A 25,065-nucleotide genomic window follows, 5' to 3' on the forward strand; every position below is an offset into this window, starting at 1 on the left:
AATTCATACTGATTCTTTACGCAAGTCGTAACATCTTGTCGTTCATACTTTGCCGCCTATATCTATCGCTTACGCTGCTATTGTGTGATTAGAGAAAGCGTGTGACGTAAGCCAAATTGTCAAAGAGCATTGTCTTTACGTACCCAGTGTTAGAGCACGCTTGGCGGAATACGCGAGTGCAGTGAAGTTTTGTAACACCAACATTCACATTTTTGACAAATTTGAAAGTGAAAAACATCATTTGTAGTGCAAAATTTGTGTATTCGTAAAAAATCTTAACATCAATAATGTCGCAATTGTCGAGTAACGATTCAGAAGCCATGTTGCGCACTACAGGTGACGTCACAGGCCACGTCAACGAACGTGTTGCTATGGACACAGCTGACCTACATGTAAACAACATGACAGACGCGACAGTCAATATTACTGATTTGGACATACAAAGTATGGAAGTGTGTAGTGTTGACAAAGTTACACACCCGATTAACACAGCTTCGGACACGTTAAGTTCTGGTAGTAGCAGTAACGGGCTTGACCCAGAAACTTACGATAGTCCCAACACAATAAGGAAAATAATTTACATACCAAACAGAGATCAAACACAAACACAAATTTCGAGTGCATGTGAATTGCAGAACACACAACCTGTAACTTCACAACCCGACACAACACATTCTGCACAGCAATTAGGCAATGTAGCAGGAAATGGAGCGTTTGCTGCCTTGCTCACTTTCCTAGGAGACAGACTCGCACAGATCACACAAAAGATAGACGAATCCAGCGAGAAAACTAGGTATGACTTAACACAGAAAATGGATGAAATGAATAGGGACTTAACACGGTTAAATCAGAAGGTAGAAGAATCAAAGAGGGATATAACGCAGCAGGTAAGAGGGGTAAAAGACGAAGTACAGAGCCTCACAGTGCAGTTAAAACGCCTCACTGTGGAGCATAACGAATTTAAGAACCAATTAGAAACGGTTTTAGACAATGTACCAAGTGAACATTACAAAATTATCCTTGGAGATTTTAATGCGAAAATAGGGAAAGAAGCAGCCTTCATGGGGACCATTGGAAAGCACAGTTTACATGATGTGAGCAGTGATAACAGCACTAGGCTGGTTAGCTTTGCGACTGCAAAAGGCTTGTTTATAAGTAGTACTGATTTCGACAGGAAGAGAATATATAAAGGAACCTGGGTGTCTCCAGATGGGAAAACAGTGAACCAAATTGACCACCTAATTGTAGAGAGGAGAATAAAGAAGTGGATACAAAATGTTAGAACGGCAAGAGGTGCAGAATGTGGATCAGACCACTTCCTTGTCAGAGGAAGGATGAAAACAATATGGAGAGCCAGGAAGCACAAAAGAATGCAAAGAGTCACTCGATATGACTATGAGAGTCTGACTGAAGATAATATAAGAAGAACTTTCAAGATAGCACTAACAAACCATTTTGAGGCTTTGAATGAAGAGGAAGGAGATACTGTGGTAGATCAGAACTGAAGGCGATTGCAGAGACCATTAAAGAAACAGCCCAAGAAGTAATCCCAAAGCGAACTAGGGGAAAAAGAGTGTGGTTCAATGAGGAGTGTGAGGGAGCAATCAGGGAGAGACAACGGGCTAAACTAGTGTGGATACAAAGCAATATGCAAGAAGAAGAAAAATCGAAGTTTGAAGAAACACGACGTCAGACCCAAGCCACATTGAGGAAAGCAAAGAGAAAATATGTTAAAAGTATCATGGAGGAAGCTGAACAAGACTTTCATGTAAATAGGTATAAAGAACTTTATAGAAAAGTGAAAAGTTTTAAAGGAGGGACATACCATCAACACAGATTCATAAAAGATGCCAATGGAAGAATGTTAACAGAAGACCAAAAAATTGGAAGAAGATGGATGGAATACTTCAGAGAATTACTAAACTCTGATGAACTAACCGAACTACTTGAGTTTGATGAACCAGTAACAGTAGACCCAGAATATCCTCCACCCACCATTGAAGAGATGAGGAACCAGATTAAAAACCTTAAGAATGGTAAAAGTCCAGGTGAGGACGGTATTCCTGCTGAACTTCTCAAGGCTGGAGACGAAACCCTCTGTTTCAAAATCCACAAGCTAATCGAGCAAATTTGGGTAAAACATGAAATACCAGAGGAATGGAATGTAGCTGTGATATGCCCCATATATAAAAAGAAAGACAAATCCGTATGTGACAACTACAGGGGCATAGCGCTACTCAACACCTGTTATAAGATCTTCTCCAACTGCCTATTAGAACGAATAAAACCTATAACAACAGACATAATTGGAGAATACCAAGGAGGTTTCCAGGCAGGGCAATCAACCACGGACCATATTTTTGTCCTAAAACAGGTCTGTGAAAAAATGTACGAATACGGACGAGAGATACATCTCCTGTTTGTAGACTTCAAGAAGGCTTACGACAGTATACATAGACCTAGCCTGATTATAACTATGACAGAGTTTGGTATACCAAAGAAGTTGGTCAAACTGGTAGAGGTATGCCTAAATGACACAAAACTTAAGGTTAAGGTAGGCAATCAAATGACAGAAAGCTTCCAAGTTGTAACAGGATTACGCCAAGGAGATGGGCTATCACCTGTCCTCTTCAACCTGGCACTTGAGAAGGTAATGCGGGATTTCAACAAAGAAAACATCAAGGGCATTCAAATTGGTAATGAACACATTACATATCTGGCCTATGCAGACGACATTGCACTATTAGCATGCACACAAGAAGATCTGAAGAGAAGTATCCAGACCTTGGAGTTATTGGCAGTTAGGATCGGTCTACAAATTAGCTCTGAAAAGACAGAGTATATGACCATAGAAAGAAAGATCCAGAACTCTCAAGATTTAATTGTGAACAACACCAGGTATAAACATGTGAAAGAGTTCAAATACCTTGGATCATTTTTTACAGAAGTAACATCAACTGAAGCAGAGATAAAAGCACGACTACAGGCGGGAAACAGATACTATCACTCTCTAGACCCTATATTAAAATGTAGAAGTGTCTCGCAACAACTAAAGCTACGGTTGTATAAGACATTAATAATGCCAGTAGTACTTTATGGTTCTCAAACCTGGAGCACTCGAAAACAAGACCTTAAGCGACTGCTAACATTTGAAAGGAAAGTCCTCAGGAAAATATTTGGACCAGTCAGAGATCAGACTACTGGAGAATGGAGAAGACGCCATAACACTGAATTAGAAGAGCTGTACAAGGAGCCTAACATCGTGGGAGTGATGAGAAGCAAAAGACTGCAATGGGCTGGACATGTTGTTAGAATGGAGGCAACAAGATGGCCCAAAATCACAATGGACTGGATCCCGTCAGGCAGCAGACCAGTGGGAAGACCTAGAAAGAGGTGGATCGATGGAGTGAGAGAAGACCTGTTGCAGATGGGAGTCACGGAAAACTGGAGACAGATTGCAGAAGACAGAGACGGATGGAGAGGTCTAACTGTGGTGGCGCGCAGTCCTCTGGGCCTGATCGCGTGAAGTCAGAAGTCATTAGGTACACTACATCAACAACAAGAACAATTACAGTCATCACAGAACAAACTGATTACTGACATAGGAAACATGAAAAACGAAGTAAACAGTATACAGGAGAATTACGGAAACATTCCAACAGAGGTTACAAAACTGTCAGATCGAATAGGATCACTAGAATTAGAGCAAAAACAGATCAAGGAAGATCTAAGCTTAGTAAAGGAAAGTCTAGAAGACACTACAACGGCACAAAAGGTGGTGCATGAATACGGCACATGCCTTACAGGTTTCGAAAGACATCTAGCTGAAAAGGAGACAGAAATAGTTGACAGAGTAATGAAACAGGTTAAGACTGTCCTAGAGCAAACCAAACAAACATCTGTAGAGACAAACACACAAACAGAAAAACCTAGAACCGTCACTACTGACACTGCTATAAGCAAACCACCAAGCATTGAATTTGGTAATGAAAAGAGTATTGTACGAGTACAAGATCAGGTACAGCAGCGGTACACACCACAAGCGAAAGATAGAACTTCTCCAGCTGTTAGCTGTTTACACAACATGCTGTCAAGTAGCAATTATACACCGCATTGCTCGTGTAGTCATTCATCAACACCACATGCAACTTTCATAGACAAAAGCTTACTGAAGTACAGGCAGTTCCAGGTATTTTCTGCGGAAAATAAAAAAGTTCACCCTGTTGTCTTCCTCAAATCATTCAAAAACATTTTGCCACAGTATTGGAGTGAGGAGCAGAAAATACAGTATGTCATTGGGTACATACAAGGAGAAGCTGCCCTATAGGTGAATGAAATTGCAGAATACTGCCACACCTATTCAGATTTCAAAAATGCATTCCTAGGCAAATTTTGGTCCCAGGGAATTCAGGAACGATTGCGGAAAGAGGTATTCCACCCTGAACCATTCAATCCAAAAAGCGGAGGATTACGTAAATATTTCAAAAAATATCTAAATAAAACTCGATATTGGCATAAAACCATATCTTATGTTGATGTTTTGGAAATTCTTAAAGAGAAGTTACCAATCCCGATCAGAGAAAGACTCGCCACAGTACCGGCAGATAATGTTGACTATTTTCTATCAGTACTGGACACCTTTGACCTGATTCACAAGGACGGTCAAAGGCAGAACAGCAATAACAGTAACCGCAACGGCAATAATCGTAACGGTAATTACAATCACAATAATAATAATACACCCGGCAGGCAAACACAACAACTTGACTACCCGCGGGGGCAGAATGGTCAAACATATGGAAACAAACCGTGGAACCGCAGGGAAAACAGATACAATCCCGGGTATCAAAACGGCAGAAATAGGAACAGGGGCAGATTTCAGCCAAATTCACATTGGCAAAATAATAACACACAGAACAATAACAGAAACAGCAACACTTTTGGAAGAAACAGGCGAGCCACATATCCAGCAACTGGCAATGCATGGCAAGCGCAAACGCCAAGTGTAAATATTATTGAATTGAATGACAACAACACAGCCAGTACACCCGTACTAGCTAACGGCAGCGTTGCCAACACCGTGGAAAACAGCACGCGACACTGCTCACCCCCGCAGCGGTAGTCGACAGCGGAGTAGGGGGCAATAACACGAAAACAATAAACCTTATCAGATATGACATGGACACGGAGATGGAGGAAGATTTGTGCTTTGAGAGAACAATTTGTACACATCGACAAGAATATGAAGTACAAGCGTTGGTTGAAGGGACACTAGGAGGCGTACCTGTGAAAATTGTTATGGGCACAGGCGCATCCGTGAATGTAATGTCAACCAGCTTGTTCGAACAGATTAACAAGACAACAGTATTGCCTACCTTTCCAGTGCAGAATTGCAAAATATTAAGTGCTATGGGGAATAAGTCAAAGGGAGTTAAAATACAGACACTAGCACCGGTTACACTGGCGAACATAGAAATAAAATGCTCATTTTTAGTAGTTGAAAAGCTCATAGTAAACTGTATCCTAGGAATGGAATTTTTCAGACAACACCAAGTTACACTGGACATAGCCATAGGTAAATGCACATTTCAGTTTGAGGGAAAGGTATTTTCTGTGGACATGATAAGAACACCTGCAATGCATAGTAGATATTGTCATTTGGTTAATCTCGAGCTAACACTACCCAAAATTCTATTTACAAATCAACAGCAACACTATCCTGGAGGTGACACAGAACATGTGAGCACACAAGAAATTATAGAGAAGGTACACGAGTGCAACAGCGTAACGCCTGAGCAACAACGTGAACTTTGTGATGTACTGTGTATACATAAACAAGTATTTAGTAAAAGACCAGGAGTAGTGAAGGATTACGTGTAGAGAATGGACGTTAAACCACATGAAACCTTTTGCCATTCTTCTTACGCTATACCATGGGCCAAGAGGGAGGCAGTAAACAAAGAGATAGAGCGAATGCTGAAATGGAAAATTATAGAGCCATCTCAGTCACCTTACTGCAGTCCCCTCTTGCCAGTTACCAAATCTGACGGTACAGTAAGACTTGTTTTGGATGCTAGAGCCATCAATAAAATTATTATCCCGGTAAGAACAAAACCAGGTAAGTTGGACGAGCAACTACTAATGCTTTATGGTGTAAAATTTCTATCAACTATCGATCTGGAAGCATCATACTGACAAATAGCAATGCATGTAGATAGCCGTAAATACACAGCAGTTGTATGTGATGGGAGAAGCTATCAATTTTGTGTGGTACCTTTTGGCCTGAATGTCAGCACAGGAGTATTTATAGCAGCCTTGGATCAAGTACTTGGGCCTGAATTACGTAGTCGTGTAACAGTATATGTAGATGATTTACTCATTGCTACAGCCACTTGGAGAGAACATTTAGATTTACTAAACAAAGTGTTGACAAAATTTTCAGAGTATGGAGTTACTGTAAATCTTAAAAAGTCAAAATTTGCCAGGCAGGAAGTGAAATTTTTGGGTCACATCATTTCTGAGGAAGGAATAAGACCACACACAAGTAAAACAGATGCAATCAGGAATTGTCCTACTCCTCAAACAAAGAAACAGCTTAAGGCATTTCTAGGATTAGCATCATTCTTTAGGAAGTTTATGCCACACCAAATTTTAAATAGTGAAGCTCTGTTAAACCTATTGAGAAAAAACAACACATGGATTTGGACACAGGAATGTCAGAAAGATTTTGATGCTATCAAACAAGCTTTAGTAAATGCAGACTTATTACATCACCCAGATATGACACAGGATTTCTGTTTAGCCACTGATGTTGCACTAGCTGTTGTATGGGCATTCAGGAAATTTAGATACTATCTGTGGGGTAACCGCATTAAAGTCTTTTGTGACCACCAAGCTTTATCATTTCTATTGACATGCAGACTATTACATGCCAGGTTAGCTCGTTGGTGTCTTTACCTGCAAGAATTTCAATTCGAAATAGTCCATATGGATGGAAAGCAAAACGTTATAGCTGATGCTTTGTCGAGGTTACCTCAAAATTTAACAGAATTTACAGAACTTACAGAACAGACAACAGACTTTAGAATCCTATTAATGTATGATGGTACTTATAGACCATATTATCTAAAACTTTGCAAAAATATGAAATTCCTGCAAGAGAAAGACCCACAATGGAAGTCAGTAAAAGAACAACTAATTAAGGGAGAGAACAACAAGATCTCTACACACTACCGTTTATCTGAAGGAGTTTTGTTTTATAGGCGTACATCCACTTCAAGGCATTGGTGTGTATGCATACCTGAAGACTCTGTGGAGAACTTTATACAACACACTCATCGGGTTTGGGGGCACTATGGTGTTTCCAAATGCATGAGTAAGACATCCATTTATTGCTACTTTCCAAACATGCGTAGGCGCATTCAACAAGTACTTAGATATTGAACCATTTGTCAAAAGGTGAAACACGACAACAAGGACACAAGAACAGAGTTACATCCTATAATACCAGAGAGGCCTTTATCAATAGTAGCTTTAGATGCTGCAGGACCCTTACCCACATCAAAAGGAGGAACTAAATATGTGATTGCATTATATGATGTATACACAAAATATTTGAAATTGTTTGCCACAAAAACTGTTACCTCACAACCCATCATTAAGAGAATCAAAGAAGATTACATTACATGAGTGGGCAAACCACAGGCAATTCTTACTGATAACGCAACGACTTTCACGAGCCACAGATGGAAGAGTTTTATGACAGAACAAGACAAGACACATACTCATTTCACGATTTCACCCAGAAGCAAATCTGGTGGAACGGGTATTCAAAGAATGGAACAGGTTCATCAGAACATACATCCCACATAAACAGACTAAATGGTTAGAATACCTTACACCACTCGAAGAAATTTTTAACAATCTACCACACACATCTACAGGGCTATTTCAAATGATTGAAGCGATTTCATAAATTCACTGTAGCTCCATTCATTGACATATGGTCACGACATACTACAGATATGTAGAAAAACTCATAAAGTTTTGTTCGGCTGAAGCCGCACTTAGGTTTCTGCCGCCAGAGCGCTCGAGAGCACAGTGAGACAACATATGTCGTGCTTGAAATGCACTCACATCAGTCAGTCATAACAGTGCAACGACACTTCAGGACAAAGTTCAACAAAGATCCACCAACTGCTAACTCCATTCGGTGATGGTATGCGCAGTTTAAAGCTTCTGGATGCCTCTGTAAGGGGAAATCAACGGGTCGGCCTGCAGTGAGCAAAGAAATGGTTGAATGCGTGCGGGCAAGTTTCACGCGTAGCCAGCGGAAGTCGACGAATAAAGCAAGCAGGGAGCTAAACGTACCACAGCCGACGGTTTGGAAAATCTTACGGAAAAGGCTAAAGCAGAAGCCTTACCGTTTACAATTGCTACAAGCCCTGACACCTGATGACAAAGTCAAACGCTTTGAATTTTCGGCGCGGTTGCAACAGCTCATGGAAGAGGATGCGTTCAGTGCGAAACTTGTTTTCAGTGATGAAGCAACATTTTTTCTTAATGGTGAAGTGAACAAACACAATGTGCGAATCTGGGCGGTAGAGAATCCTCACGCATTCGTGCAGCAAATTCACAATTCACCAAAAGTTAACGTGTTTTGTGCAATCTCACGGTTTAAAGTTTACGGCCCCTTTTTCTTCTGCGAAAAAAAAAACGTTACAGGACACGTGTATCTGGACATGCTGGAAAATTGGTTCATGCCGCAACTGGAGACCGACAGCGCCGACTTCATCTTTCAACAGGATGGCGCTCCACCGCACTTCCATCATGATGTTCAGCATTTCTTAAACAGGAGATTGGAAAACTGATGGATCGGTCGTGGTGGAGATCATGATGAGCAATTCATGTCATGGCCTCCACGCTCTCCCGACTTAACCCCATGCGATTTCTTTCTGTGGGGTTATGTGAAAGATTCAGTGTTTAAACCTCCTCCACCAAGAAACGTGCCAGAACTGCGAGCTCGCATCAACGATGCTTTCGAACTCATTGACGGGGACATGCTGCGCCGAGTGTGGGAGGAACTTGATTATCAACTTTATGTCTGCCGAATCACTAAAGGGGCACATATCGAACATTTGTGAATGCCTAAAAAAACTTTTTGAGTTTTTGTATGTGTGTGCAAAGCATTGTGAAAATATCTCAAATAATAAAGTTATTGTAGAGCTGTGAAATCGCTTCAATCATTTGTAATAACCCTGTACAGGCTATACACCAGCCGAACTAATGTTTTCTCAACAGGAAAGAAATGAATGGATCAACCCTTTACCTAAGTTAACCAATCATGAAGTTACTTTGGAAGAAAAGATCAGAGGAGCACTAGTACACTTAAAAGAACAGGGTCAAAATAGAAAGAGAGCATTTGACAAAAGACATGGAAACAGAACAGAATACAAGGTAGGAGAGGGGGTACTACTTAGGACACACTCTAAGTCTACCAAGGTTAAGAAACTGAACAAAAAATGGCAGATGCTTTATGCTGGTCCATTTAAAATTAGTAAAATTCCACACCCTGGAGCATACTTGCTAAGCTACCCAAATACTGGGAAAATAAAGGGATTATATCCACATAAAGATTTAAGGAAGTATTTAAGACACACAGAACCTAGTACGAGAGAGAAAGAATAATCTGATTTGGAAGCTATGACAATATCAGGGAAAAGACACATGTGTAAATAGTAAACTTTACTTTAGGCAATAAGTTACATTTAAGTAAGAAAGTAGACTAAGTAAGATATTGTAGAGAACAGGAGGAATAGTGGAGTGCTAGAGACACACACTACATGTTCTAAACACTTCATATACATAACAAGTCAAGGTTAGACAGTAAGTTCACACTATGTACAGCCAATAATAGGAATAAGGAAAGCTATGTACAAAAGATGGATGACAAATTACAAGAGAAAGGAAAACCCACCACCATAACACTAAAGCTATAGCTATGAACATGATGTACAATATTTACAAAACCCACCTTAATTCTGTGTAAAAGGCAGACAGTAAGAGAAGGGAAAACACTTAACACTGAAAACAAATGTCATCTCAAGCTAACATTACGAGGTGCGGCTAGAAAAAAAACGGACTGATGCTGGAAAAAACATTTATTTACAATTATTTACAATTCCATGTTATCTCCTTCAATGTACTCTCCTCCTCGGTCTCTACACCGCTCCATACGAATTTTCCACTGTTCATCGCAATGCTGCAGATCATTTTCGGCAAGTCCATACATTACTTCCGTCGCTTTTTCTTTTACTGCTTCAACAGTCTCAAATCTAGTTCCTTTCAAAGCTGACTTGACTTTAGGGAAAAGAAAAAAGTCACAGGGGGCCAAATCAGGTGAGTAGGGTGGATGATCTAAGATGGGAATGTTGTGTTTTGCCAAAAACGTCTTCACTGACAACGCACTGTGAGCTGGGGCATTGTCTTGGTGAAGGATCCATGACTTTTTTCTCCACAAATCGTTCCGTTTTCTCCGTACTTGCTCACGTAGGGTAGCCAGGACGCTAATGTAGTAATGCTGATTACTGTTTGTCCCTCTGGTACCCAATCAATGCGCACAATCCCTTTGATGTCAAAAAAAAACAATCATCATTGCCTTGAATTTCGATTTTGACATTCGTGCTTTTTTTTGTCGTGGAGAACCAGAAGTTTTCTAATGCATCGATTGGCGTTTAGTTTTGGGATCGTTAGTAAAAAACCACGATTCATCGCAAGCAATAACATTTTGTAAGAAGGTGGGATCACTTTCAATGTTTTCCAGGATGTCAGAACAAATCATTCTTCGGCGTTCCTTCTGTTCAATTGTGAGACACTTTGGAACCATTTTTGAACACACTTTGTTCATGTTGAAACTTTCATGAAGAATCTGCCTAACACTTTCCTTGTCAACTCCTGTTAACTCAGACACTGCTCTGATTGTTAAACGGCGATCTTGTCGAACAAGTTTACCGATTTTTTCAATGTTTGCATCAGTTTTTGCTGACAATGGTCTGCCAGTGCGAGTGTCATCACTGGTGTCTTCGCGGCCATCTTTAAATCGTTTAAACCACTCAAACACTTGTGTTCGCGATAAACAATCATCGCCGTACACTTGTTGTAACATTACAAACGTTTCACTTGCAGATTTTCCTAGTTTGAAACAAAATTTGATGTTAACACGCTGTTCTTTCTGTACACTCAACATTTTCCGACGCACAGACAAAACGTCAACTACTTAAAACAGACGCCACGGGCAGACTGAGTGCAGGAGGCAGATGAAACTCGAGCAGTAGGTGGAGCGAGAGTCACGTGACAGGCCACGCGACTTTCAGCCTTATTGCATTCGTTTTATTGTTTCACCAGTACTAGTCCGGTTTTTTTCTAGCCACACCTCGTATACACAAACACTTGCAAGGTAAAGCCTAGGCAAACTGAAGCAATATTAAGAACCAGATTACAGTAAATGAGAGGAAAAAGCAGAAACTATACAGTATACACTACTTTTCTTTCAGATGGAAGTAAGGAACAATATAAAGACACGATAAATGCATATGAAAAGCACAAAAGGTAACATAAGTTGAAGTGTGAGCAAAAGGTAGTATTCTGAAAGCTGAATAACAAGGAGGAATATTTTGTTGTAAGGAAAAGGTAAACTGTTGAACTATTATAGACTGCATTTATGTTATACACATGGTAACTGTCAGGGAGAGATATAACTTGGATTTTGGTGAGAATTTTGTATGTGAGTGAACACTGAGGTAATCCTACAGGGAGCCTTAACTTAGTTTTAAGTATTGGAGGAAGGAGGAATTTACAGTGGGACCAGAGGATAAAGCCCGGCCCACATTAATGATGGTAGTATTGAGGAAATGGAGGTGTTGGTACCTAATGAGAGGGCCACACAAATATTGTAGATTTAAGGTGAATGAGTGTGTAATGAGAATAGAATATGTGTGAGAGTATGAAGCCACAGTGAACCTCTGACATGATCTAGAAACCATGTATGTTATGATAGTAAGCAATGGCAAGTGTAAAGAATTTTCCATTAGAAAAGCACAGAATATACCACAAATAACCACACTTGTGTTGAGAATAGCTCAAATTTGAAGCCAACTCAGTAGGGACCACCTCAAGGCACAAAATAACACAAGAAGCAATATGCATTTTTGCAACATTTGTTAAGTGTATACGCACAGTTATCTGTAGTTGAGAAGACAACAAATTAACATTCTGTAGCCTAGCTAACATCGTAAGATAAGCTACATGAAACCTAAAGAACCACTAATATCTGAATAAGATTACTGCTCTTACTGTAAACTAGTACCTAACCTATGAAGTTAATAAGCAAACAATGCCTCAGGAATGCTGAGAGAATGTATGACATATCTGCATTTAACAGGAAGAATATGCAAAAGCAATATTTAAGCAATATTAAGCTACAAATCCTTTTACACTACAACTGTATACATGTACACACACACATTATAGTGGGAAGCACACATGAAGGACTTGTACATAGCCATAGCAGAGAATATGACATGATTTTTGAAACATGCAATGGATAGCCATGCACAGCATGTAGCTCTGAAAATATACCTACTTAAATATTGTTTGTTAAGAGTGTACATAATACATTAATAGAAGAAGCATGGAGAGTAAAATTAAGGTAAGTTTCAAGCTTGTAACATGAAAAAACGCTGATACACAAACGATGCTTAAAGTAAAACGCAGACGTCAGATATGCTGAGAGACGAATTTTGCACTAAGTTGACACAACTTGTAGAAATCACTGGTGTACAAGTGAGAAACAAAGAGTAAATGTGGAGTGAATGTGAATATTTATGGTTAAAAGTTCTTCTTTGTAGGTATTGTAGATTGGTAGTTTTTAGCATATTTCTTCACCTTCTACTTGTAGTGTAAAAATAACACGACTTGCAGTAAGAAGTGGTGAAGACCTTTGTGAATAGCGAAGTAGCAATTGAACCTCAAGAATGGAACTTATGTACAACAGGAGTTCACCCTAAAAGAGAGAAAATAAGAAAGAAAAATCAAAGGTTGAAAAAGTTCAGCTCTTTAGGATAAGATATTTAAATTCCATGTTTAAAAATGTATGTAAGGATAACTGATGCCACAAAAGAATAATGACAAAAGAATGAAGGATTTATCATGTAAAACACAAGTATATATGAACTGGAATTTCAGAAGTATAATTATTTGTCTTCTTGTTTTGCATATTTTCATGACGATGTATGTCATAAAAAAAATGTTGGCATGGAAGAAGACAAAGTGAGCATTGTGACAAGAGTAATGGAAAAAATGTGTGTGAAAGGAAAAAGTCTTTCAGTGATTGTGAAAAATCATACCTCTCAAGGGAGGAAAGTGAAGAAAAAGGCGTGCGAGTGTTACTGCTTGTGTTACATACCTGTGAGGTGATACTGCGGGCTGGAAGTTTGCACTTCGACCCTGGAGCACACCAAGGGGCGTCGTAGCGGGTACTTTGGGTACTGGTGCAACCAACGCGACTTCTCGTAGCATTTACCACCAGGAATTCAGCACTTTCACAGCCTCCACATGAAGGGACAACGCGATCATGCGCGAGGACAGGAACGACAGTGTGGGATAAGACAATGCGTGCCTTAGACGCACGAGCCAAACAATGGTCCCATGGAACAAAAGCCTGCCGACCACCAACCGTAAGGGAAACAATGGGTATCCAAGCCCAACAGGACGAATCTGAGGACTCGCCAACGCGAGCAAAAGAGGAAAAAACGCAATTGTAAAACCAAAAACTCTTTTTTGTGTGTAATATATATATGTGTATATATGTATGAATTTATGTAACAAAAATTTTTTGTAGTAGTTAAGAATATCACCTAGTACAGCAATCCTTCAATTAGATTTAGAGCAGAGCTGAATTTTTTCTTAGAGATCTATATAGATATATGTAAAAGTGTAAAAGGTACTGTTCACTATCCACATGAACCAAGGAAAGTGACCTCATGTGTCAGTGAACAGTAGGGGGTGGTGTAGTGGAACAGACCCCTCCCCATTGACGCAAATGACGAAAAAGGAAAATGTTTATTTATTTTTTATTCAAATGAAATTACGCAATTAATTATTTAAATTATCATTTTTGTAAATTAATATTAAAATAAATAAATAAATTTTCTTGTAAACGTGCTCTTTGGTCGGAAGCAGCGAAGACAAGGTATTGCTATCTCTGACCAAAGAGGTGCGGTAGCGTTGATAGACGTTCGCCAGTCGAGAGTGGCAGCAGTTGCAATTAAGATCTCTTACTGTGATAACACGTAGAGCAGTTCATAGGAACAGTGCAAGTGACTGATGCATTCTTGTAAATGATATTGACCAGTTTGAAGATTCGATAATGTCAGATTTCATTGCAACTCAATTTCGTATGGTCGTAAATAAGTACAAGCAATAAATGAATATGGAAAACAGAAAGATCAAGAGTTAGAAAAAAATCATTTCCATACCTACCTACTTCAAGAATCGGAGGGAGAAAATCAATGGAGACAATAGCCTGACCAGCAGCTATCAAGAGAAAACGAAGATCTACACAGCCTACTGTAAAATTAGGTAAAAAGGGATTCTAAAAGCAAATTCACTCTGTTAAATCTCAAAAATTATCCAAGGTTGTTATTTCTGTAGTAAATTGACCCATATTGTCCGATACGGTCGTGAAAAGTTACATTCTCAATACTGCATTAAAAACACTTTCTTTTGGCGACTTAGAAAACTTTAATAGAAATTTGTTCACATAGAAATAAATTTTCTTTTGGCAATTTTACTTCGGATCGAAAATCAGGGGTAGTCTCATTCACGAGTTCCTGTCCCCCTAAACTTTAAAAAATAAACTACCTACCAAAAAACCAAATTTACTACATGGTGAAATGATTGAAGCCATAAGAGTTGCTGGAAAACAAGGAATCCACTGAAAGTTTGAGACACATGGGAAAAAGGAAGATAGGTCTATTTGTTGACTGGAAAATTCGCATCATTATCCCAATTTTCAGGAACACTGATAGAACAAAATATTGTAACTACAGAGGTATCAATGTCACATCTCAAGTGAGTGAACATTATGAAGAAATTGTAGAACATAAGATCACACCCCTCATTGAAGAAAACTCTTGGAAGAACAATATGGATTCAGGAAATGAAGGTCAACAACTGATTTCATTTTTGCTCTCCGCTAATTAATGAAAAAATACCATGTACACAAATTAGACCTATGATTCACCTTCCAGGATATAAAGAAGGTGTTTGATGTTGTGAACAGGGAATATATGTGGGAAACACTGAAGAAAAGCGGAATATAAGATGGCATGGTACACAGGATCAATAATTTGAACTAAGATACCCACAGTAAAGACAAAACACCTGTGGGAATGGCTAAAATCTTTGACATGAAGTATGGGTTAAGGCAAGATGGAGATCTGCCTCCTCTTCTTTTCATTATGGAAATGAAAAAGATATAGAGAAAATTACACCAAATCATCGGCAACGAAAAACTGAAAACCATTTTGTTTGCCAATGATGTATATTCTGCAGAACAACTCTAAATAAGGCCTTCAAGATCAAATAAACACCTGGGCAGAAGCTGCTAAAGTATGTGGTCTCATTTTCAGCCACAAGAAAAGTGAGGCAATGGTCATGAAAAGATATGGGCAACAGTAGGACATGTTGAACTGGAGGGAAACAACAGATAACCTACTGTTTTAACTATCTTGGTAGTGTTCTTTTCGATACTGGTGTAGACAAAGAAATCACACCCACAGAATTCAAGCAGATTCTAACTTCGATCAAACAGTTGAAGACCTAATATGGGATAAGAAAGTACCATTAAAATGTAACTGAGTTATCTACGAAACCTATTATATGGTGTAGGAAAGTACTGTTAGAATATAAATACTTTTGGATTAAAGTAAGCCTCTCACTCAAAGCAGACGTGTTGACTCGCGTAGAGGCACACACAAAAAGAAACAAAACTTGCAAGCTTTTAGAATAATCCTTCTAAGAGGTAAAGTAAAAGCCACACAAAAAATGCACACGCACACATACACATGTCTATGCCCTTACATGGAGCAGGCGAGCCCAGCTGGCACTATGTAGGAAAATAGGTGCATAAGTGCGTACGTGTTTGTTTGTTTGTGTGTGTGTGTGTGTGTGTGTGTGTGTGTGTGTGTGTGTGTGAATTTTACTCTAGCTCACAGAAGGATTACTCCAAAAGCTAGCAAGTTTTCTTTCTTTTTGTGAGCGTCTATTGACAACTCAATGCTACTGCTTTCGGTGAGTTGTCTCCTTTAATATTATCACATGTCCATTTTGATGTACTGTTGTGAAAGAAGTAAAAGCTTCAGATGAATTGAGACAGTTAAGCGGTGGTTTCTTCATAGTATGGTCAGAAAGAAATGAAGGGATAGAAACTGGAATGAGGAAATCTGAAAGCAGACTCAAGTCTGTACGCCTACAAGATAAAATAATCTCATAATAACTGAGATGGTACGGGCATATGTGATGCAGGGATGCTAAAGGTTAATGAGACTACTCTATGATCTGAATATCAGAAACAAAAGACCAAAAGGTAGACCAAAACTCAGGTACAAGAACATAGTGAAGTCTGACATTGAGCAAAGAGGACATACCCAAAACATCATCCCAGAAGAAGAGAAGTTTAAGAACCGTAATTTGCTGAGAAGCCTGATTCGTCAGTCCATAAAATAAGATAGAGTGATGTGGAATATGAACAGCAAATGGGTGAAAAGTATGATGCTGACTAACCTTTTCCCACATCTGAAGAAGTTTGTTACTGGAAAATGTTTCAAATCCACCAAACACGTTATGGTAGCTGTAAATGGATTAGAATAACATAACAGAGAGGGTACTGACTTAAAATACGACTATGTCAAAGCATAAAGAGCATTTTTGATTTAACAGAAACACAAAACTTTCACTGCCAGGCTGAGAACTTTTCACCATGCCATTATGCCACCTTCTGTTAGACAGAATGGCGGTATTTTATTTAATTCAGTACAAGCCCTTTATATAAATATATGACTGTTTTCAAGAACCTATACTTTCAATATATAAATTGAGTCTAATAAAATTTTCTGTACAAATCACAAATAAAAAATCACACCTGATTACAAAGGGCAAAAAATAATATATGTGCCCTTTCTAGCTGCACCAAATGTATATATATTAACTGTATACATATTAAAAACTTACAACTAAAGAGTAAATAACCTTCATGTGCAAAGCAAGCACTGTTGATGTTAAATATTTGGTTGGTACTCAAATGTCATCACCAGTGGGTAAAAACACTGGCTTACTGTCACTCTAAGATAATGACATCATTATCACTGTCAGTATCAATCTCTGGATGTGTTGTTAAGTGCCTTTCCACCTCTTTTGATTCATGTGAATGAAATTCTGATGTATTATTCTTGGACTGTTCACATTTTTGCAGCATACCATTATGTCTGTCCTGCAGTTTAGAAGGTCTCATTTCAGAAGAACAATTTGACACCCTAACATCGATTTTATGTGGCATACCATGTGCTTCAACTTTGATTGAAGCTGTGGCAATTACCACTCTCTCTTTAAGTTCTCTTCTTGGTGATTCCTGTAGCAAATTACATTTTTCATTCTTTTTGCTCCTTTCTGCTTCACGAAGTAACTTTGCCTTATTGTCAGTATTATGTTCTGATTTTTGTTCATGAATTACCACAATTTCTTCTTCATTTTCTGCTTGTTTGCTGTTATTATATTCACACACAGTTTCCTCTGTCTGTCGGTCTTCTCCATCCACGTTGCCATCACCCTCATCATTGGATTCTTCTTCATTTTCACTGGTATCATTGTCATTGTTATCCATATCTGAAACAATTAATAAAAAACAAGGCTTCAAAGGTTTTTCTCAAAATTCTGAATAAGCAACTTTGCTAACTAAATATCCTTTTCAGGTTAAACAACCCTCAAATGTTACACCTTAACTGTCTAGTTTTTCTAGCCAACTAGAAATGCATTGTTATTGAAAAATCTGCAACTTTTATTATTATAACATTTGTTCATCCTTTGTTCATTTTGTACAGCTGTATGTACAAGTCACATTACGAAGAGGTATACAGTCCAGCACAAACCACAGAAATAACCATGTATAGAAACAAACAATGGATGATAATAATGAAAATAATAATAATAATAATAAGCAGACACAGCAAACCCAGCAAAATATCGCCCCATAACATGCCTACCAACAATATACAAAATATTAACTTCAGTCATTACACAGAAATTAATGACACATACAACACAGAACAAAATTATAAACGAAGAACAAAAAGGCTGTTGCAAAGGAGCACGAGGATGTAAAGAGCAACTGATAATAGATACAGAGGTGACATATCAAGCTAAAACTAAGCAAAGGTCACTACACTATGCATACATTGATTACCAAAAAGCTTTTGATAGTGTACCCCACTCATGGTTACTACAAATATTAGAAATATACAAAGTAGCTCCTAAATTGATACAGTTCCTAAACATAGTAATGAAAAATTGGAAAACCACACTTAATATCCAAACAAATTCAAATAATATCACATCACAGCCAATACAGATTAAGCGTGGAATATACCAAGGAGACTCATTAAGTCCTATCTGGTTCTGCCTTGCCCTGAACACACTATCCAACATGCTAAATAATACAAATTATGGATACAATATTACTGGAACATACCCACACAAAATCACACATTTGCTATACATGGATGATCTAAAACTACTGGCAGCAACAAATCAACAACTCAACCAATTACTAAAGATAACAGAAGTATTCAGCAATGATATAAATATGGCTTTTGGAACAGACAAATGTAAGAAAAATAGCATAGTTAAGGGAAAACACACTAAACAAGAAGATTACATACTGGATAACCACAGCGACTGCATAGAAGCGATGGAAAAAACAGATGCCTATAAATATCTAGGATACAGACAAAAAATAGGAATAGATAATACAAATATTAAAGAAGAACTAAAAGAAAAATATAGACAAAGACTAACAAAAATACTGAAAACAGAATTGACAGCAAGAAACAAGACAAAAGCTATAAATACTTATGCTATACCAATATTGACCTACTCATTTGGAGTAGTGAAATGGAGTAACACAGACCTAGAAGCGCTCAATACACTTACACGATCACAATGCCACAAATATAGAATACATCACATACATTCAGCAACAGAAAGATTCACATTAAGCAGAAAGGAATGAGGAAGGGGATTTATCGACATAAAAAACCTGCATTATGGACAGGTAGACAATTTAAGAAAATTCTTTATAGAACAAGCAGAAACTAGCAAAATACACAAACCAATCACTCATATAAATACATTGGCTACACCATTGCAATTTCATAACCACTTCTACAACCCCTTAGATCACATAACATCAACAGACACGAAGAAAATAAATTGGAAAAAAAACACTACATGGCAAGCACCCGTATCATTTAACACAGCCACACATCGATCAAGACGCATCCAACACATGGCTAAGAAAAGGCAATATATACAGTGAGACAGAAGGATTCATGATTGCAATACAGGATCAAACAATAAACACCAGATATTACAGCAAGCATATTATTAAAGATCCCAATACCACAACAGATAAATGCAGACTTTGCAAACAACAAATAGAAACAGTAGATCACATCACAAGCGGATGTACAATACTGGCAATTACAGAATACCCCAGAAGACATGACAATGTAGCAAAAATAATACATCAACAGCTTGCCTTACAACATAAACTTATAAAACAACACGTTCCCACATACAAGTATGCACCACAAAATGTACTGGAGAATGATGAATACAAATTATACTGGAACAGAACCATTATAACAGATAAAACAACACCACATAACAAACCTGACATCATACTCACCAATAAATAGAAGAAATTAACACAACTAATCGAAATATCCATATCCAATACAACAAATATACAGAAGAAAACAGGAGAAAAAATTGAAAAATACATCCAACTGGCTGAGGAAGTCAAGGATATGTGGCATCAGGATAAAGTTGACATTATACCAATTATACTATCAACTACAGGAGTCATACCACACAATATCCACCAGTACATCAATGCAATACAGCTACATCCAAACTTATATATACAACTACAGAAATCAGTAATTATTGATACATGTTCAATTACCCGAAAGTTCCTAAATGCAATATAACACATACCATACAGTTAAAAGGAAGTGACGCTTGATCAAGGTCCGCGTCACTTTCCATTTTTAACCAGACTTAACGTCTGAGAAAGTAAAGAATAATAATAATAATAATAATACATGTTCAATTACCCAAAAGTTCCTAAATGCAATATAACATATACCGTACAGTTAAAAGGAAGTGACACTTGATAAAGGTCCGCGTCACTCCATTCTTAACCAGACTTAACGTCTGAGAAAGTAAAGATAACAATAATAATAATAATGTGTATAGAAAAAACATAAGTATCTCAAATAAGTATAATGATTATTTCAAAACTATATATACATTGTAAATACTGGACAGAGAAGGGATGACAGGTGGTGTTCTAAGAGTAACACAACACTGACTTTCATATTTCAAGCACACCATGATTTAAACAGTCAATAACATTAATAACAAATAGATTTTTTTTTCTTTGGCTGTTACAAAATTCTGTATATCAGTCTGCCATAAAATCAGTTGATTCCGGAGAACAGAAATACCACTGGTACCCTCAGAACTTGATAAAGATACAACATCCTGAATGTAACTAACTAACGAACTAAATTAAAAATACTTTGTATAAATTGGCAAAAAGACTTGATATTTTCAGGTTTCCCCACTGCTAAGTAAACACAGGATACAAGAAGAACTGTCTAATGATACTTCTTGTAATCACACTGGACATATTGACAAATCAATCGATAATTACACATAAGTCCAATGAGGTCTTTAGGGCACACCATAGAAAGACACAATCACAGTGCCATATCACATACCAAAACATTCATAGTAGATTTAAGGGTTGCCACGGACCACCACAGTCTCACTCGTACAGTACGCATAGGGGCACAATGATAAGTTCATTATTAAAAACGTCTATATGTGAGAGTAGGGTATTGTGATTTCACCAAGGTAAGGTATTCATATGTTGGTAACACCAACTGATTTTTCAAGGTGGCCACTTGCTGCACTACTGGCAAAATGTCGCAAGTGTGTCTGAACCTCATTTTTTGCAAGATTTCCATGAAATAAAAACATTTCTACTTGTACAACTTATTGTCCATGAAAGTCAAAAGCAGTAAATGTGAATGCAGTAAATTTGGAAAGGATATTGAAGCACTGAAATTGATCGTACAAGTACTTCTAATTTTATTATGTAGTGAGTTTTGCATACTTTATGTATGGGGCACAACGGGCAACTGATGCTAGGGGCACATTGGACATACTGCCCAGTGTGTTTCACTATCATTAAAATTATTGTTCTGTAGCCTTCTCCTCTCCCCTCTCTCATGTTTCAAGAAATATGATTCAGAATAGGAAAAGGAAAACTAATATCGCATGACACCTGAAGACAGGATGAAAGAAGTTGTACAAGCTTTCCTAAACGATAGTTATGCTGTGCTTGCAGCATCTAAAGAATACGGAATTCCTAAATAGACACTTGCACAGCACACTAACGTAATTTATCTATAGCCAAATTTGAAACTGCAATATGAAACATGTATATAAATCTAAAAGCTACACTAATTCACAAATTTATTTTTCCAGATATGTAAACAAAGCAAAGGCTGCACCAGCCTTTGAAGAAGTTCGGTTTTATCCAAAGTATAATTTTAAACAAGTTTTTACATTGGAGCAAAATCACTTTTACAAGAGTATGCTGAAGTATCTGCTGACATGCTGCATGGTATACCATTACACAGCTTGCTAAGCTGACATATGAGACAGCAGCTCGCAGTAATATCAGAATGCTTGAAAATTGGGAGACAAATAAACGAGCTGGTCCAGGCTTTTAAAACGACATCATTCACTGAGTTTGAGGAAGCTACAGCCTACATCATTATCATGAGCAACTAGTGCCAGCCCCCAGGATGTGGGAGCGTTCTTATGCAGACACCAGCAAAAAAAGTAGGTAGTACGTTGTACACCAATTGGACATGGCCAACTTGTTACCCTAACTTCTTGTGTAACTGCATTGAGGAATTCTATTTCACCTGCAATAATATTCCCTACAGTTCATTATCCAGAACACAAACTATATGGCGTACCACCATAAACGGTAAGGTTAGCTCAGAAGTCAGGGGGGAAATTTTGTTCACGTAATTACATGAACCATGTTGTTAAATGTTCTAGTGCATCTCGTAACGACCCAGTTTTGTTGATTTATGACAATCATGGAAGCCATCTCAATATAGATTGTATGGACACAGTAATGCAGAATGGTGTGACAATTCTGACACTCCAATCTCATTATAGCCACAAACTACAACCTCTAGACAGAACTGTTTATGGTCATTTTAAGAGGTTTTATTACAGGGCTTCTGACAACTTTATGAAAATGAACCCTGAAAAGACTATCAGATTCAAAAATGTTGCAGCACTTAACTGAAAGAGCATATCTGATGGCATTCACAGTATCCAATATCATATCAGGATTCCAGTGCATAAGCATCTACCCTCTTAACACAAATATTTTTACAGAGCAAGATTTCCTGTCTGCTTCTGTAATGCAGCATGAAACAACTGAGGAAAATGAGAAAGAGAACTATGATGCAATTAATGAAAAAGTTGATTATGTAAGTGTTTTATCAACCTTCAGACGAGTCCAGGAAATTGCAATAAAAGGCCACACCTTGGCCTTCAAGAGATGATACCAGCAGAGCATCATGCTTGTCTGTCAAACCTGAGAGCATCATGCTTGTCTGTCAAACCCCAAGAAACTAGTCCACCCACAAAGGCACAACCAAAGTAAAGTTCAATTGCCAGAAGGAAAAAAAGGCAAAACATGAATCCTGACAGACATCCCAGAAAAACAAATACTTGTTGAACAAAAGTAGAAGGAAGCAAAGGGAACTGCAAAAGATATGATCCCTGAGAAGCAAACAGCCAGAGCCAAAATGCAGCTTATTTTTGAAAGTAATGACTCTCGGGCAGAAATGCAACTTGAGTTGGATGACACAGACAATGGACGACACTGATTTCTGTAGTAGTGATGGAGATCACAATATATTCACAATGCTCACTGAAGATCTCAAACAAGATGATTATGTAGTGGTGAAGGGGAATACATTGCAAAAAACAGATCCCATTTCGGCACTTTGTTGCCATAATCACTTCTACCAACAATGAGAAAAAAATTACACAAGTGTCCTACCTGAAGAAATCACATAAAAGTGGCAACCATTTCACTATGCAGAATAATCCACAAAAAAAGTCTCTTTGTACCACTACAATGTTCAGTAAACATGTGAAAATATATGTCTAACAATGAAATAAATGTGTTAATTATGAGAAAAGAAGTCTTTACGTCAATAATTTACCTTCCCAAATGTGTGCTCATAGTGTCCCAAGCAATTTCTAACTCTATCCCTACATGGTGGACAGTGGGCACAAGAGACAGAGCTTTACCAGTATTTGTCCCAAAACTGTTACTGTGAGAACAAATAGAAAAATTACAGAAACAACTAATGTAATTATGTGACTCATGGAGTTTCAACTTTCTATTGCAGTTACTGTAGATGAAATAAAAATATTAAGTGATTTCTGTGCTCACCATGGCCCAGCTTCCCCAACCACAACAAGCCAGCGTTTACAGCAAGCTCTCTGGTGTGTCCTTTGATGACAACCCTGCACTACATGATTTTCTTGGACCATGATTTGGACTTTATTATTAACTATCATCGACATATGGCTAGTGCACAGACTTTCCTACCTGCCTAATGCAGTACTGTCTTCACTCACTGCTCAACTTCTAGCTGTGCTTTCAGTGGCTGAGCCAACAGCTTATGGGTGCACCAAGAGCATGGTTCACATCCAAGACCCTCCCAGTCATATTTCTCTTGTACTGATGTGTGAGTTACCGAACAGTCTTTCAGAATGCTGTATTGATCACAAGGTATCCATCTCCAGAAGTTTTTCATTTTGTGTATTTCCAGTCAAGCCAAGAACAGTTACTTTCTGTGAGTTAATTATAAATAACTTGTGCTTTATTCTGATAACACCGCTGCTGTTAAGGTTAAAACTCCCTCCAAGTAGCAAGCTGAAACTTTGATTTGGTCAATGAGGCATACTCACATAGTGCAATTACATGGTCCAGTCACATTAAAGTGGCCATCACCTATTTTCAGCTTCAATACGCAATAACCACTTACAAACAGCAGGTGGCAGCACTGACAGTGGAGGGTATATGAAGTGAGCCACAGGGTCACTGGAAACACTGCTGTCATCGTCATAATGCAGAAACAGAGTGATTTATCTGACATCCAAAAAGACGATGATTGGCTTTCAGGCCTAGGGTGCAAGACCTATAGAAATGGTTAAGTTTGTAAACTGTTTGCATGCTGCTGTAATTAAATTATATTGGGTGTGGAAAAATGGTGCCAACCAAAACCAGCACCACGGCAACTGTGTTGCACCATGGTTCATAGATGACATGGGCGACGATGACTGTCGAGATATGAATGGGTGAACAGACATGAAACTATTGAGCACTGACCACTCAGATGAACAAAAGGGCCACCAACAGTGTCTCTTCAACACTGATTAGTGGAAGATACTGCATATGGGCCACCACAGCAGGTTAATTCATGCACCCATACTGACTGTTACCCATAAGCAACAGGGGCTGGAATTTGCACACCGATACTGCAACTGCACATCCAAGGAGTGGCAACACATGGCCTTTTCAGATTATTCACATTTTATGCACCATGAATACAGGGC

General features: G+C 38.3%; 2 protein-coding genes across 3 annotated transcripts in view; one reads left to right on the plus strand and one right to left on the minus strand.

Annotated features, from left to right (window-relative positions):
- The first annotated feature begins 320 nt into the window (after positions 1 to 320).
- On the plus strand, positions 321 to 5,122 carry LOC124619982 (protein kinase 4-like). Its single transcript, XM_047146646.1, has 3 exons — positions 321 to 992; positions 3,575 to 4,144; positions 4,658 to 5,122. Exons 1-3 carry the CDS (start codon positions 321 to 323, stop codon positions 5,120 to 5,122), a joined length of 1,707 nt encoding a protein of 568 aa, XP_047002602.1.
- Positions 5,123 to 16,380: 11,258 nt separating this feature from the next.
- LOC124619894 (death domain-associated protein 6-like) overlaps positions 16,381 to 25,065 on the minus strand; it is a 150,318-nt gene continuing 141,633 nt past the window's right edge. For both annotated transcript variants that reach the window (XM_047146525.1, XM_047146524.1), the window contains exon 8: positions 16,381 to 17,940. In XM_047146525.1, coding sequence (XP_047002481.1) covers positions 17,396 to 17,940 — 545 coding nt within the window. In that variant the 3' untranslated portion in view covers positions 16,381 to 17,395. The remainder of the gene's footprint in view (positions 17,941 to 25,065) is intronic.

Source organism: Schistocerca americana, chromosome 6, assembly GCF_021461395.2.
Source record: "Schistocerca americana isolate TAMUIC-IGC-003095 chromosome 6, iqSchAmer2.1, whole genome shotgun sequence".
NCBI classification, from domain to species: Eukaryota; Metazoa; Arthropoda; class Insecta; order Orthoptera; family Acrididae; genus Schistocerca; species Schistocerca americana.

Bases quoted from the DNA above. Each gene is read 5' to 3' on its own strand.
- LOC124619982 (XM_047146646.1), top strand. From the start codon at position 321: ATGTTGCGCACTACAGGTGACGTCACAGGCCACGTCAACGAACGTGTT. The intron at 993-3,574 runs GTACCAAGTGAA...GAACAATTACAG, and splicing joins TAGAAACGGTTTTAGACAAT to TCATCACAGAACAAACTGAT. The intron at 4,145-4,657 runs GCAACTTTCATA...CTGATTCACAAG, and splicing joins GTCATTCATCAACACCACAT to GACGGTCAAAGGCAGAACAG.